We start from the raw sequence: 17508 nt of genomic DNA, 5'->3' as shown, positions 1-17508 counted from the left end.
GAACAAGAAGCAGACACAGAATTGGACTATCATGGCTGTCACACCTACTGGGGGAAGGGAAGATTGCGTAATAAAACAACCAATTGGGAAATAATGAAATCTGACAAGACTGTACAAGTGTGGGAAAAACATCAGATAGAAAAATACTCCTCAACCAGCTCATGAGTCTCCCAAAATAAACTAACTATAACCAGTTTTTGAGATCTTTTATTGACAAGGGTAAACAGAATGTAACAACCTAAACAATGTGACAGGTCCGGACTCCCATGCGATCCAATAGTATAACAACATTAGCAACATATGGTATATTTTGGTTTCCAGTTTGTAACTAAGGATCAGAAAAACGAGTTTGACAGCAGGCTACTGTTCTCAGTGCCAAAGGAGACCAGACTAAACATTGGTTCTTCTTTTGTTCATTTGAGTCAACTAAAGGAGTTAGAAGGACTTAAGTCATGCACAGGCCGCCAGTTGTCTTCCTGACTAGTAATTTAAAGCTAGGTTTAGCTAGTTAGCTTACTGGGAATCTACACAAACTGAGATTTCCCTTTCCTGTAGTGTGTTATATATTGTAAGTGTTTGTGCATGTAAATGGAGCTAAGGGGCGGGACATCTCTAAGCGGTTGACTCATCGCAACACAGCCAGCTAACCAATCAGAGCAGACTGGGCTCTGGTTTCAGACAGAGGGTGAAAAGAGGTGCTGCTGTAGGCCTACTGGCAGTATGAGAAAAATAAAGAGCTTTTTGAACCTTAGAGGTGAACAATTCAAACATGAACCTGAACATGAGCATAATATTTCCTCCTTCATGAAATAAGCAGGTTCTAGGGATAAGGTTAGCAACATCAAGTGGCCACATGTTATCAATGTTATTAATTGCACCTTTAAGAGCTGTATTGAGCATGCAGTACCTCTGAACGTTGGGTTTACGTGGAGCCATGGGTTCATGCCCTGGTGGTGGGAGGTGACCCCAGAAATCAGGGAAAGCCAGGATGCTGAAACCTGGAATAGATTTGGTTTTGGCAGCAGCAGCGCGGTACAGCCTGGGTTCATGGTGGGGAATACAAACTCCATGTCTCTCCAATAGAGTGTCTATCATGGTAACATGGTGGGATTCTTCTGCGTCTTCCTCATCATCCAGCTCATCCCCTCTCTGACCGGGAGGGGCTTTTTCCCTTGGAAAAGAAAACAATGATAAGTGCAAACTGCGACAATAAGAAAATAAAGTTTGTAAGTTTTGAAGATAAGTTAAAAGTCCAGGACAGGGGGGAACTTGTGACTTTCTAAAATGATCATTTTAAAACCAGCTTCATGGCCAGATCAATGCCAAAGTGCGATCAGAAAAAACATGATTCAAGCTGCAATACAGGCTATGACGATCATGGTCAATCATAAACACGATTTTTACCACTTTTATCAGAAGGCGATCGGCAACATGACACTTGTAGAGGAGTAAACTTAATATCTGGGACTTTGGACACAATTAAGTTTCAAACGTATACAACATTATCAACATGTTGTTTAGGAAAGATGCACATCTACCTGTACTACAATTAAGAGTCACTGATTTGCCATGTGAATTGTGTCTTGGCAATAACTTCATATCTCCAGTTGGAATAGCTCAAATAGAAAAGGCCTTCAGTATAATTCTACAAACTTTCATTCCAGACATGCAGCTTTATTCTGCCAAACTGGAATTATTCCCATAACTGCTGGTAGAAAATTAAGCTGTAGAGTAATTGCACATATTACTTAACTAATTACCCAGTGACTGAAAAAACACCACAATTACCTTCCAGAATCATCCAGAACAACACATTATTGAGAACAACATGTAGCTTTTTAGATCTGATTGAGCACATTGACTATACAATGTTCCAACATTGGTCCAGTCATAGGTTCAAGGTTCAAGGTTTTTATTTGTCATACCAACATAGTGTAGTTATGACAATGAAAATCTTAGGTCACAGGCTCCTCCAACAGTGCAACACAATAAAACAGATAAACATAAAAATATAGTGCAGGTACATAATAAATAGTAAATACAAAAAGAAAAATTGTTTAAAATAGTTTAAAAAAGTGAAATAGTGAAGAGTCTAAATGCGAGTTATTCGTATATGATAGATAAATAATTTCTAAGTAGCAGCCAGATTAATGTTATGGATGTTTCAACAGTTCAGGGGCCTCATTTATAAACGGTGCGTACGCTCAAAAGATGGTGTACGCCAGTTTCTAAGCAACCTTTGCGATTTATAAAAGACAAACTTGACGGGAAAATGTGCGGTCCTCCACCATCCGTACGCGGTACGCACAAAAACGGGAGAGACCATAAAAATACCATAAATAAAATGTTACCTCTCATTTATCATATATGAAGAACGGATTTTCAAAAACTGATTAAAGCCAATCTTAAAATGATTAAACAGACTCCTGTTTGAGACTCCTCAGTGTACACAAAACATAACTTGGAGAAATAAATAAATAAATACGGAAATGTTATTAATCACCCCTCGATTATGTTCTCTTGTTAAGAAATGTATTCTCATAAATGATGAGGTAAACGGAAGGACAGATTACTTTAAGCTGACGACGTTTTGCTTTTCTATAGGTTGTATAGATACGAACATGTTTAATCATGTTTTGTGCCGTTCACCAATACTTGATAAGTCGCTCGTAAAACACAGGAGGTATGGAAACTAAGAACATCATATTTGGTCAATTGTACAGTGTTGATTTTTTTTTTAAATCAACACTTTAAACTCACTTTTTCTCTCTTGCCTTCAAGGCTTCTCTTATCAGGAATAACTATTCTCCAGGACCTTTTCCCTCTCTAACCTCTCGAGGTTTTATGAGAGGGAAACGGTTTGTAGAGTGGCTTAGATAGGCCGGGGAGTGTTACGATTCGTAGACACAGCGTACCTCCCTATCTCTCATCAATTTCCAACTAAGGCTCCAGTGGGGATCTTGTTCCCTGAGTGTGCCTCTCCACCTATGTTTCTTACTCTCTTACTTGCTACCCTTTGCCCTCAACCTATTCTAAGGGAGTGCTTGTTATTCCGTCTGTCTGTCTGTGTCTGTGTATTCTCTTGTTCCGATTAACCCAGCCAAATTTGTTCTTGTTTTGTGTCTATATCTACGCCGGGATCCGGAGTCGAGGCTGATCTTCTTGCTGTGCTCCTGTGTCCTGGATCCTCTATCCTGAGTTCTGGATTAAGTCGTGGACTTCGGGTCGTGGCTTAACCTGTCTCTAGGGTCCTGCCTGGTGTCGTCATGCTGTGTCCCTGAAGGCTCCCACAGGATTGAAGTTGATCTTCGTAGATTCATCTTCTTATTACAGACACATGCATTTCCTAACATTTGGACTACCTATGCTGTAAAATGTATTATCTTTTCGATTTACACACGGCTTTTATTGCACGTCTGTCCGTCCTGGGAGAGGGATCCCTCCTCTGTTGCTCTCCCTGAGGTTTCTCACATTTTTTCCCTTTAAACTGTGGGTTTTTCTCCAGAGGTTTTTCATTGTACGATGTGAGGGTCTAAGGATAGAGGGTGTCGTTCTTTCTCATACTGATATTCTGAACAATCTGTGCTATTGTGTTAGCTGTAAAGTGTCTCTACTGTAGGCTATTTTTATTATATGTACAGCACTTTGGCTCGACCAAAAATCGTTTATAAATGTGCTATATAAATAAAACTTTCATTTAACTGGTGGATAGAGTTGCTGCGGGGGCTGCAGTGGAGACGCTGCACACGGCTGATCGACAGCTGGAACACAAACCACAAAATAAAATAAGAAAATCTTTAGATCCAGTCGTCATGACTCCACGACGGAGGGATTCCCCGATCATTTATTACAGCTTCTCATCATGGGGGGGGGGGGGTCTCCTGTCCCCGGCACAAACACACTGACACACTGCCTGAGGAAGGTTATGTGTATTTTTGTTGTCATTAACTTTTTTCGGACCACTTATTTATTTCTTTTGGTGACGATCCGACCTCCATGCTGCTACTCTGGTTCAAACTGCATCCATCAAACAATGTGATTTGTCTCCACCTCCCTAAAAGAACCAAAATCTGACTCGGTGTGAAATGTCTTTTTTAGCTGTTCTGTCGTCATTTCCTGTAAACTTCTTCCTGCAGTCAGACTAAATGAATATTAATACGGGGCGTTTCTTTGACTATTTATAGACAAATATGGGCGTTGCGTGAAGCCCGCAAAAGCTGCGCCGCATTTTGAGTTGATTGTGATTTATAAAGGGAAAACGGCGTAGGACGTGCGTGCGCTGTGTTCTATAAATCGGAAGACTTGTGTGCGTATTTATTTGCTTTGTCCTACGTAAGCCACCTTCCTATGTGAATCCTACGCAAAGCTTTATAAATGAGGCCCAAGATGTTTAACAGATCTTATTTCAACAGTTCAGGTGTTCAACAGTCTTATGGCCTCTGGGATGAAGCTGTCCCTGAGTCTGGTGGTTTTTGTCCGGATGCTGCGGTAACGCCTGCCAGACGGCAGCAGACTGAACAGTTTGTGGCTGGGGTGATGGGGGTCTTTGATAATCCTGAGGGCTTTCTTCCTGAGCCGCTGGGAGTAAAGGTCCTCCATGGATGGCAGCTCCGTCCTGGTGATGTTCTGTGCAGTTTTCACCACCCTCTGTAGAGTCTTACGGCTGAAGGCGGTGCAGCTGCCGTACCAGGCCGTGATGCAGCCAGTCAGGATGCTCTCTATGGTGCACCTGTAGAAGGTCAGGATCCTCTCTATGGTGCACCTGTAGAAGGTCAGGATCCTCTCTATGGTGCACCTGTAGAAGGATCCTCTCTATGGTGCACCTGTAGAAGGATCCTCTCTATGGTGCACCTGTAGAAGGTCAGGATCCTCTCTATGGTGCACTTGTAGAAGGTCAGGATCCTCTCTATGGTGCACGTGTAGAAGGTCAGGACACTCTCTATGGTGCACCTGTAGAAGATCAGGATCCTTTCTTTGGTGCACTTGTAGAAGGTCAGGATCCTCTCTATGGTGCACCTGTAGAAGGATCCTCTCTATAGTGCACCTGTAGAAGGATTCTCTCTATGGTGCACCTCTAGAAGGTCAGGATGCTCTCTATGATGCACCTGTAGAAGGTCAGAACACTCTCTATGGTGCACCTGTAGAAGGATCCTCTCTATGGTGCACCTGTAGAAGGATCCTCTCTATGGTGCACCTGTAGAAGGATCCTCTCTATGGTGCACCTGTAGAAGGATTCTCTCTATGGTGTACCTGTAGAAGGTCAGGACACTCTCTATGGTGCACCTGTAGGTCAGGATACTCTCTATGGTGCACCTGTAGAAGGTCAGGATCCTCTCTATGGTGCACCTGTAGAAGGTCAGGATGCTCTCTATGGTGCACCTGTACGTCAGGATCCTCTCTATGGTGTACCTGTAGAAGGTCAGGATCCTCTCTATGGTGCACCTGTAGAAGGATCCTCTCTATGGTGCACGTGTAGAAGGTCAGGACACTCTCTATGGTGCACCTGTAGAAGGATCCTCTCTATGGTGCACCTGTAGAAGGTCAGGATGCTCTCTATGGTGCACTTGTAGAAGGTCAGGATCCTCTCTATGGTGCACCTGTAGAAGGTCAGGATGCTCTCTATGGTGCACCTGTAGAAGGATTCTCTCTATGGTGTACCTGTAGAAGGATCCTCTCTATGGTGCACCTGTAGAAGGTCAGGATTCTCTCTATGGTGCACCTGTAGAAGGTCAGGATGCTCTCTATGGTGTACCTGTAGAAGGTCAGAACACTCTCTATGGTGCACCTGTAGAAGGATCCTCTCTATGGTGCACCTGTAGAAGGATCCTCTCTAAGGTGCACCTGTAGAAGGATCCTCTCTATGGTGCACCTGTAGAAGGATTCTCTCTATGGTGTACCTGTAGAAGGATCCTCTCTATGGTGCATCTGTAGAAGGATTCTCTCTATGGTGCACCTGTAGAAGGATTCTCTCTATGGTGTACCTGTAGAAGGTCAGGACACTCTCTATGGTGCACCTGTAGGTCAGGATACTCTCTTTGGTGCACCTGTAGAAGGTCAGGATACTCTCTATGGTGCACCTGTAGAAGGATCCTCTCTATGGTGCACCTGTAGAAGGATCCTCTCTATGGTGCACCTGTAGAAGGTCAGGATGCTCTCTATGGTGCACCTGTAGAAGGTCAGGATCCTCTCTATGGTGCACCTGCAGAAGGATCCTCTCTATGGTGCACCTGTAGAAGGTCAGGATGCTCTCTATGGTGCACTTGTAGAAGGTCAGGATACTCTCTATGGTGCACCTGTAGAAGGATTCTCTCTATGGTGTACCTGTAGAAGGATTCTCTCTATGGTGTACCTGTTGAAGGTCAGAACACTCTCTATGGTGCACCTGTAGAAGGATCCTCTCTATGGTGCACCTGTATAAGGATTCTCTCCATGGTGCACCTGTAGAAGGTCAGGATACTCTCTATGGTGCACCTGTATAAGGTCAGGATCCTCTCTATGGTGTACCTGTAGAAGGTCAGAACACTCTCTATGGTGCACCTGTAGGTCAGGATACTCTCTATGGTGCACCTGTAGAAGGTCAGGATCCTCTCTATGGTGCACCTGTAGAAGGATCCTCTCTATGGTGCACCTGTAGAAGGATCCTCTCTATGGTGCATGTGTAGAAGGTCAGGACACTCTCTATGGTGCACCTGTAGAAGCTCAGGATGCTCTCTATGGTGCACCTGTAGAAGGTCAGGATGCTCTCTATGGTGCACTTGTAGAAGGTCAGGATCCTCTCTATGGTGCACCTGTAGAAGGATTCTCTCTATGGTGTACCTGTAGAAGGTCAGGACACTCTCTATGGTGCACCTGTAGAAGGTCAGGATGCTCTCTATGGTGCACTTGTAGAAGGTCAGGATCCTCTCTATGGTGCACCTGTAGAAGGATTCTCTCTATGGCGCACCTGCAGGAGGTCAGGATCCTCTCTATGGTGCACCTGTAGAAGGTCAGGATGCTCTCTATGGTGCACTTGTAGAAGGTCAGGATCCTCTCTATGGTGCACCTGTAGAAGGATTCTCTCTATGGTGTACCTGTAGAAGGTCAGGACACTCTCTATGGCGCACCTGCAGGAGGTCAGGATCCTCTCTATGGTGCACCTGTAGAAGGTCAGGATGCTCTCTATGGTGCACCTGTAGAAGGTCAGGATCCTCTCTATGGTGCACCTGTAGAAGGTCAGGATCATCTCTATCCTCTACCTGTAGAAGGTCAGGATGCTCTCTATGGTGCACCTGTAGAAGGTCAGGATGCTCTCTATGGTGCACCTGTAGAAGGTCAGGATCATCTCTATCCTCTACCTGTAGAAGTTGCAGAGTATCCTGGAGTCCATGTTGAACATCCTCAGCCTGCCCTGCGGAGTAAGAAGAGCCGCTGTCGAGCTTTTTTGGTGATGGTGGTGGTGTGAAGAGCCCATGTCAGGTCCTCAGTGATGTGGACACAGAGGAACCTGAAGCTGCTGACTCTCTCCACCGTAGTACCATTGATGGCAATGGGGGCGTGTCCCTCTCTCTGCTGCTTCCTGTAATCCACAATCAGCTCTTTTGTTTTGCTGACGTTGAGACGGAGGTTGTTATCCTGGCACCAAGATTTCAGGCTTTCGACCTCCTCCCTGTATGCAGTGTCGTCGCTGTCTGTGATCTGGCCGATGGCGGTCGTGTCGTCAGCAATCTTCACGATGGTATTGGAGCTGTGTGGGGCTACGCAGTCGTGTATTAACAGGGAGTAGAGGAGAGGGCTGAGTAAGCAGCCTTGAGGGTCTCCGGTGTTGAGGATCAGGGTGGAGGATGTGAGGTTTGGGCCATGTCTTGTTTTTAAAGGAATGACCTCAGGTAATTCTTTCAGATATACCTCATTTCCTTTGTGGATACAGATTACATTTCATTTCATAATTAATGCAGATTGCCTTATCTATCCATGCAGAGGAAGCCAGTATACCTTGCCTCTCTAACCATGGTCCTAAAGCTGGGGCTGGTGCTGAGGATACTGCTGTCACTGTGGAAATCACACGCCTCTAAATGGGAGGCAGCTGCAGAGAGGAAACAAAATAGAAACTATGAAATTCTACTTTTAACAATAAGAGGAGAAAACCATGCTGTGTTTTTCTTAGATGATGAAAATGTTATCATCTTCTTGTAGTCTCAGTAATAATATAGATGGTAGTATTACATTTGCCCTGGCCCTGGCTTTGACCTGCTGGGTCTGGTTCTGTCTCTGAGTGAGACCCATAGGAGGAGGTGGAACAATCCCAGCTGGCAGAACTCCTCCTCCTGGAGGAGCCGAAAGAAGAAGTGTTGAGCAGCACAGCTTCGTCGTCTGAGGAAGACGAGGACGCCGTGGAACCCTCCTCGGGCTCGGAACTCAAATCCAGCTCCTGCGGGACACAAATGGTCATTTTATTTGCTCGAAGGCCAACATGTCTGCCAAAAGCTTAATTTAAAGGACTTGTCGAAATATGAGAAAGATGTGTTTTTAAGAGGCCCTGTTGTGTGTTGTATAGGTCATTATAAAACGGACAAGTCAAATCAAGCAATCTGATTTGTTCTTAACCGTGATATACTGAGCGTATACCACGGGTAGAATTGTAAGTTACTTTTCACAACAAGTCAGTATCCCTCCGCATCTGAGAAAAACAGTATACAGTTGGGCTTTGCTTTTCAGACTGGAACACGAAAGCAGCGGAGAAGTAACGGGGCAGAAACCCAAGAAATCCAAGGTTTGACATAATGAATTGTGCTACTTTCAAAGCAAGCAACGATGTTTTCAAATTTGTATTCAAAGAGGTCCGCAAAAACGCTATCGACCAATCAGATTGCTTGATTTGACTTGTCAGTTTTATAAATATATTTACATTTCACAAACTTATAAAGCATAAGATGGAAACATTTAAGATTAACTTCGACCTCCGGGGGGGTCTTACTATGGGGGAGTGGATTGAGGAGTGCCTATCTCCAGAAAAAAAGCACCTAAACAACGACATGCAGAGCTACGTGAAGTACCACCATTCAAAAGCTTTCTGATGCGGGTCTTGAAACAAATCAGAGACATTATGACCGTTAGTGGCCACAGGTGCGAAAGCCCTCTCCAGTGCTACTGGAAGCCGAATCTCGGGGACCGGAAAAAGTGGAGCAATATTCTCGCCACGCAAAGCAACCTCAACCTATACAAGTAACCACGTAAGCCATGCTACTGATGCTGGACAGTTTTTCAGTGGAATAAACGGCAACATACAAATGAATGTAAATAAATAGCCAAATAATGGATCAACGCTCTCTGTCTAATATGTTCGCTAGCTGTTAGTGTTGTTGCATAGCAACCACCTCGCACTATGTTTTGTGCAGAAGGCAATGGAGGGACTATTTTATTTTGAACATCATTATGTACGAGTAAAAACTATTTAAATTAGAGTGAGTATTTTTATTTCATATTGCCACACTTGGTAACCGTTTTATAAAAGCAATAGCTCACTTCAGGCCGTGATATATGCTCATTATATCACAGCTAATGCTTTGTTCAGACCAGACGCGATGCGATGTTTAGGGGCGGCGCGATTACATGTAAAGTCAATGCAGAGACGCGATCAGACGCGAATTCGCTCCGACAGCGCGCATGAAGCGATGGACGCGGCGCGAATCACGCGATTGAGGCGATTGAAGGGGGCCGCCGCGTCAAACGCGAGAGTTCCAATTTTTCAACTCGGGCGTCAAATTCACATGACGCATTCTCACGGAAGACTATCAGCGTTGGGATTCCCTCTGACGTCCCTCTGAGGTCCTGCTGTTGATCCTTACTTACCGGAGACATATTGACAGGCGCTCCGCAGCTGAGAGGGAACGCCTGTAGTTTGTGTCCATCCGGGAAATACTGACACCAACCTGAGCTAGAAGATCATCAATAATAAAATAATCCAATTCAATAACGTGCTTTAACCACCAGGTTTCCTTTTCTATCAGCTTTGCACCGTTATGGTGTAAATACAGTCTACCAATTGGATCAAATATAAAAGTCAGCCGAATTAGTGTTGATACTGCGGGGAGACGTATTGTGTGAAAATAAATGTAAGATGCTGTTTAATTGCTTATATATTTATGATCCAGGTAACATTTTCAGTTTTGGTGGCAGTCGTTCCTGTTTGTCTAGAAGTCTTCTCAGCAGGGCTCTATAAATAGAGAACTACGGCAGATATGTAATATTTAATTCAGCCGAACCGTGTATTAAAATGCCGTTATATGATGACTTTCAAAGAGAAAAGCAAGCACACTCGGAATAAAGTATTATTTTATTTTTAAAAAACGTTTTCAGATTTCACATCACATAATTCGTTTTCGTAAGGCCTTCTAACATGTTTTTAAATATAACTACGGTTGTAGTTGAAGAGTTTGTAAATGAACATGAACCGAAGCTGTTGCTTGGCAACTCAATCGCACAACGTCACGTCCGCTAATTCTACATCCACACGCATGGATTAACATCGCTATAATACATTAATGTAGCCTTTATTTCTGCTAAAAGAGGTCTCGACCAGCTGGGGCACCAAGAAAGTCGGCGTAATCGAGTGTGACTATTAAAAAATAAATCATTACGTCGGGGTAGCATTTGCTTGGTATTTCCGGTTATTTCTCCACTGGTTAACATGGGTTAACAATACCGTGTAACTGTCACGTTTGAAGGGACGAAATCATGAAATCTTCACGTCTCCCAGCATGGTAAATCGTCACATGTTCACGTCTTGCCGTGATATCGGGTTGTTCATTATACAGCCCCACCTAGTGTCAGCAGAAAGTATTAAAAATAATGATTACAACAAAATGCAAAAATAAAAAATATATATCTTTTAAGATCATGGTTAATCATCTGATTCGTCTGTACATTGCTGTTTTAGTCTGTGTTCTTCTAATTAGTGCCTACAGTGTGTGCCTATTGAGCTGTTTAGAGCCATGTGGAACAAAACCCGACCATGCCCCTCCCTCTCACTGTCTAAGTGAACGGTGACTGTAAACATTACTATACTGTGCATGCTCAGAGTATTGTCCTATTTAATGTGTGTGGCAAAAAAATAATGACCATAGGGGCACTGAGCTGCCATCCCCACCATACGTCATCTCACATAATTCAGAGCTGATTGGTTGTAAGTACGTGTGCCGCAAAAGGTGTGGTGGGTGAAGAGGAGATGAGAGACGCGTCCTAAAACCCGGAAGTAAGCTGCGCATGGGTTCCCTCCCCAAAACAGCAATGAGATTTCTCCATAGGATTTTAGAAAATAGCTCAAAATAAGATCTGTGGGAAACTTACCAGTTAGATAAATATACGTTTTGTTCAGCCGGATAATATCCACATGTCTACCCTACTTTTATAATTTTCTAATCATAAATCTATCGATTAGATTTATGATAGTCTTTTGAAACTACAAGAAGATAAGGAGGACTTTTACAAAAAAGTAAAAGAGATTTTTGTCTAGAAGGATAGGCAAATGGACTTCATCTTCAAGTCAAGGTAAGACCAACATTTTATTGAAAATGGGATCTTACTAAGAGAGAACAATTCAATATTGAAATGATAAAAAATAAATAAATTGGATATCCTTTTTGTTGAACTGTTTAAAATGAATCGAAGCATCAGACAAAAAAAGCTTTTGAAAATAATATTATATCTTGATTTAGGTCAAAATATAATATTTGTGAACCTGAAGAGTCAGTGCCAGTCCCTCACCAGCCATGAACCTAACTGCAGAAGCTTATATATAGACATCTAAGTTGTTTGTGCCCCACCACTTTTGTACATATAAAAACGCCACTGTGCACAAACAAGCTTAGATAACATCCTGAGAGTCCACAGATTCTAGAAATATAAGGATCATCAGTGCGATCAGAACTTGTGACAGGGGAAGCAAATACAGACAACACGAGTAGCTTTAGGTAGCAAAACACAGAGATATGCTCACCTTAGCTGTTATTCTGATCAAAACTCGTGTTCAATGGGATTAAAACGAAAAAAAAATGCGACTGAAGGTTAATCCATAGGTTAATCCAATGTGTCTGTCACTTTGAAAAAATTATTGATAATCCATAATTAAATTTTTATGCAAAAATCGGAGAACACTCTCACTCCTTATTTGGTAACCTGTATGTGTAACTTTCCCTCGATTACATTGGCTCTAACGGTTAAAAAGAGATGTCAATCATCAAAATCGACCAATTGGTTCCAGATAAATGGCAAAAATGCCCATTTCCACCCAAATGACCCCAGAGGTGGAGTTTTTCTTGCTAAACCTCTCTAAAAAGGTAAAATGTCACTTGTTTTGCATCTATCTTGATACACGGTACTTATTGTATGTTGTACTTTGGATTCATAAAGCTTTTAGTCTACTAACCCATCATCCAAGGGTAGTGTTCAATATAAGTACAAATATTTTTTTGACAGACACTATAATTTACAGGTTTTTTAGTTCAATCTGAATTTTCTTTAAAATAAAAAACATCTTTATTGATTCTGACTTTTCTACATCCAACTCAGGTTTATCATTACTTTGAGAAAAAATATTATTCATTTTCCCCTTTTAGAAGTGTAGTTATGGTCATTTGTTCTGGAAATGCAATGTTCGAGCCTGAGACCTGAAAAACAGGCTTGGGGTCTAATGTCAGTTTTATCAATTAAAAATAATATTGAGCATATGTGAAGGCAGCAATCTCTCATAGTAACGCTTACGCCTTCTTCCTCATAGTCACTCATTGTAATTAAGACGTGATCACAGGCCTTAAGTGAAAGCTCCACTTATCATCAATTACAATTCTGTCAGGATTAAAAAGGATTATTGGATACACACCATATTGGACTGACATTTAAGAGCTGCACCACTCCACATGCATGCTCTGTGTCTGATGTACGTGTACATGTACTGTATATAGGCAGAAGTTTTATGATGCAATATTATTCCCACCCTACTTAATGCAACCCTACATCACCGGAGTGAATAGATACAATATAGGAGTCTAAAGCACAAGTATGCCCTTTAGAAATGTGTCAGGTGTGTTGACATTGAGCATGTCTTTGATGAACGTTTATCTCCACTCTCTGTAGAATTAGTCATGTCTACCTCTGCTAAGAGCCATGGAAGTCACGATGATCATGACCATGTATGACATTAGCACCCGAGCACGCACATGTACACACACACACACACACACACACACACACACACACACACACACACACACACACACACACACACACACACACACACACACACACACACACACACACACACACACACACACACACACACACACACACACACACACACACACACACACACACACACACACACACACACACACACACACACACACACACAGCGTGTCATTGCCTGCCTCTTTCTCTAATCCGTCGTGTCCTCCTGCAGTAACAGCCATGTAAATCATGATCATATCCTGCACATTTCAAAAATAGCTCTTTGTCTCAATATTCTTACTGATTTTGATCTTACTACCCAACACGATGCTCCATAATAGTGAACCTAATCTCGCCTAAACAATAGACAAACCCTTAGGTGTTAAGTGTGAGATTTCTGATGTGACACCTCTGCTCAAAGTCTGCCTTCCTTGGCAAATGTATGTCATGATCTTTCACGTTTTGCTGTTTAATGTTCCTGTCATCATTTTAAATGTATTTTCTCTTTGTATCTTATCTAGTTTTACTTTTGTATCTTTTTGGTTTTGCTGCCTTTTGTGATTTTATGATTGTAATAATCATGCCACTTTTGATTCTGCCTTCTGTTTCTTGTGTATCTATAGTAGGGATGTGCATCTCCATCACTGAGGCGATGCGATGCGCATCTCGATACGTTGCCAATGATACGATACATTTGAAACACCAGGCGATGCTAGGATTCACCCCTGTTGCGATACAGTTCGATACGATTTGATTCAACATTATGCGATTCGGGGCGATACCATTCAACACGATGCAAAAATAATGATACAATTCAATATGGTACGACAGAGGATTTTTGTGTTATTCCTTATATGAAGCAAATGATAAGTTAACAAAAAAGTGCTTTACAAATTTGGTTCTCTCTACTAGTACTGCACATCCCATCATGCTGTTTCTTTTTTTTACCTTTTTTACCTTAAATAACTCTCCAGAGTACAGTACAATTGTATAACACCTCACAGTTAAACAATTTAAGGATGCATTGCTCATGATTAACAATGTGCAAATAACAACTAACATAGTGCAATTCCCATACAACTGCCAGCCTGATGTGCTTAACACTCATTCATAGGCTAACTCACCAGTGAGCAGAAAGCAGTGGTGTGGTTTCTATATGAACAATAACAAATACAAATAACCTTTCACAAACAGCTCTTTCATAACTGCTTACAGTAAGGAAGACATTTAAACTATGATTGGCAGTCACAGGCTGCTGTAAACTAAACACCACTCTCTCTGACATAACACCTCACTGAGTGATTTAACTCATATGTCTAACTTTCAGGTTTCTCTTTTCAGCCGCAGACCCCATGTCGCCTCTTTATGTGCGTCGCTAAGTTCCTTGTACTACTTTAAAGCGGCACGGCATCGTTTACAATTTGCGAGCGATTTTTCAAGTTGACCATCTTTCTTGAAAAATCCGAAGTGTTGCCAAACGTTTGATTTGTAGGTATTTTTTGCTGCGCTGTGTTTCTCTTTCTCCTCGACTTCCATGTGTGTTGATAACTGAGACTCTCGGCCTCCGTAGTACGAAGCAAAGATCAAAGATCGTCTCTGCTGAGTGCTGACAGGATGAGAGGATATTATATGAATGAATCGTTTTTTTACAGATGCAAAGACGTTACAATCGATGCATCGCGAGTTCAACCCAAACTGTAGCCGATGGGCACTCGCATCTTGAACGTTTATGCCAGTGCACCGATGCGAATCGGTGAATCTTAACATCCCTAGTCTATAGGCCTGTCTCCCCTTGTGTTTTTTGTCAGTTCGTCGTCTGTTTTCCTGTCTATTTCCCTGAGGTCCTGCCTGTGTTCCCACTCTTGTACCTTGTGCCATCCGGTCTGTACTTGTTCAGTCTTTCTTTAATTTTGTTGTTTTGTGTTGGTACTTGTTCTTTTGTACCAGCTTTGTTTTATTAACAATATGTTATATCTCTCACAGGCTCCGCCCTCTACTGGACTCCATGGGTACTACCCCTTGATCATATCATGCAAGCATTCATCCACTGAGACTCCTATAAACGGGGGACGTAGTGCGCGCTGGGCCCATACGGGGCTGGAGGGCTCTCCTCATCTGCCTAGGGGCAGGAGGGGAGAGCCCTCCACACTATAGTCCATAAACACTCTACACGGGGTCAGTGTCTGTGTGTGGGGGGCATGGGGCACTTGCGCTCTCCCCGTGCTCCTTTGGAACTTGGGAGAGGTGGTGCACAGTGAGCCCATACAGGGCTGGGGGCTTCCTCAGCGCTGCTTTCCGAGCACACTTTTCACGAGGTAAGCACGTCGGAGTGTGCTCTGTCAGCCGCGGCCCAGACTTCTCCACGGTCACAACTGAGGTAAAGGAGGGTGCGGTGCAGCGGCTGCTAACCAGAAAGCCGGTCAGGGGCAGTGAGGTGGAACAGTGTGGTTGGACGACAGGGTGTGTATATATCGGGGCTTTTTTTAGGGGCCTGCGAGAGATATAACGAGGGGTTACGTATGGTAACCCTTGTTATATAAGCACAGGCGGAGCCCTCTACTCGGGGCCCTGTCGGCCCTATGCCGCTCGCTGAAGAGAGGTGTAGGATGACAGACAGGAGTAGGGCTGCAACAAACGACTAATTTGATAATCGATTAATCTATCGACTAATGAAATGATTAATCGACTATTCGGACTATTACTGTATGCCTTGCACAATTTCTCAAACGATCTTATTTAGCCATCAACTTTTAGATTTAGCTTGAGGTTGTTTTAGGCATGTGGAAACTAACAATGAAGACAATAAAGATGAATACTTGATTCAAAAATACATATTATTAAATTAACTAAACACATTTTGAACAAAATTAACATTGCTTTTTATTTAAATTAAATAAATAATATTTCACATCAAAAGAAACAACAGTGTTAACAAATCGTATAAAATAATGTGATAAAAGAACCGTAAACAGAATAGCTGAAACTTTAACAAACGAAATAACTCGGTTACCTCTAATCATTAACCCAGGTTTGTATAATTGAGTTAACTCCGTGTGTTGCTGCTAGCATACATAACACCTGACGTGGAAACGTTACTCGTGGATGGGGCTTCAGAGCTACTAGAAAGACAGTCGAACCCGGTGCATTCCTCCGTCTGAATGTGGTGCACTTTTGCTAAATGTTTAGTCAAATTACTCGTTACCGCCCTTACATGCTAAACTCTTATTGCACTTTTGGCAACGAGCATTGTCCACATCGATACGGGTAAAGTTTAACCACACCTCGGAGCGCGTTCTCTCCGCCATCTCCGCAGTGTGTTGCTGCATGTAGCAGCTGCGTGTGTGTAAACTGCCCCGCCCCCTCGCACACAGACGGGGGAGAGAGATCTCGTCTGATCGAAAATACATCATTGACGCATTTGTTTGTCTTTTTGCATATTAGAAACGAGTTGGCGACACTAAGACTGCGATATAATGTTTTTGTAGCAATAATACATGACATATATTTTTTAAATGTCTCCAGTACCGATAAAAAGACCAATAACGTTGGAGCTTAACGGCGCGTAAAACACACGTGATGACATCACCAACGAATCGACGACTGAATTAGTTGGCAACTAATTTGGTAATCGATTTTAATCGATTAAGTTGATTAGTTGTTGCACCCCTAGTCAGGAGGCGAGGCCTCCTTTTATACGGTGATATGCGTGCAGATTCAGGTAGGCCCGACCCGGGGCCGGCTTCGTTTATGGAAGTCTCAGTGGATGAATGCTTGCATGATATGATCAAGGGGTAGTACCCATAGAGCCCAGTAGAAGGCTCCGCCTTTGCTTATATAACAAGGGTTACCATACTTAACCCCTCGTTTCAATTGATTGCGTCACCTCGTGTGCAGGTGGACTGTGTGAGTTGTGTGTGCGGAGAATGGAGCAGCTGTATGTGTGCTGACCAACACCTTTAATGTTGAAACAGTACATCATTACAACTTATTCTCTGCCAAGTCACAAAAAAATCAAGCTGTCCCACCAGAGAGGTTTAAACACCGGGCACAGAGACGTTGTTTATCCGCCTCACGGAGCGGGGAAAGTGGGGGGCAGGGCTGCCTCTCTTCCTCCGGCGTGGAGAGGAGGTTTTGCGACGAGGGCATTGTGGAGAGGCAGGAGCGACTCCATGTTCGGGCTGGGGCCTGTTTCTGCCTGTCCTTGTCCTGCTGTAGCAGAGACCTGTTTCCACCTGTCCTGTGCTGCTGTGGTGAGGAGGATTTTGCCCCGGGGACGTCGCGGAGAGGCCGGAGCGGCTCCACATTTCG

General features: G+C 43.2%; 1 protein-coding gene across 4 annotated transcripts in view; it reads right to left on the bottom strand.

Annotated features, from left to right (window-relative positions):
- The window catches only part of agbl1 (AGBL carboxypeptidase 1), a 181334-nt gene that overhangs the window by 35725 nt on the left and 128101 nt on the right, over nucleotides 1-17508 (bottom strand). For 3 of the 4 annotated variants that reach the window (XM_079684749.1, XM_079684751.1, XM_079684752.1), the window contains 3 exons: nucleotides 8203-8407; nucleotides 7972-8062; nucleotides 908-1171 (listed from right to left, as the gene is read on the bottom strand). In XM_079684749.1, coding sequence (XP_079540875.1) covers nucleotides 908-1171; nucleotides 7972-8062; nucleotides 8203-8407 — 560 coding nt within the window. The remainder of the gene's footprint in view (nucleotides 1-907; nucleotides 1172-7971; nucleotides 8063-8202; nucleotides 8408-17508) is intronic. The other variant, XM_079684750.1, reaches the window with a different exon arrangement.

This window comes from Notothenia rossii (genome assembly GCF_949606895.1).
Source record: "Notothenia rossii genome assembly, chromosome: 5".
In the NCBI taxonomy this organism is placed as follows: Eukaryota; Metazoa; Chordata; class Actinopteri; order Perciformes; family Nototheniidae; genus Notothenia; species Notothenia rossii.
This window is presented reverse-complemented; position numbering and strand designations above follow the sequence as displayed.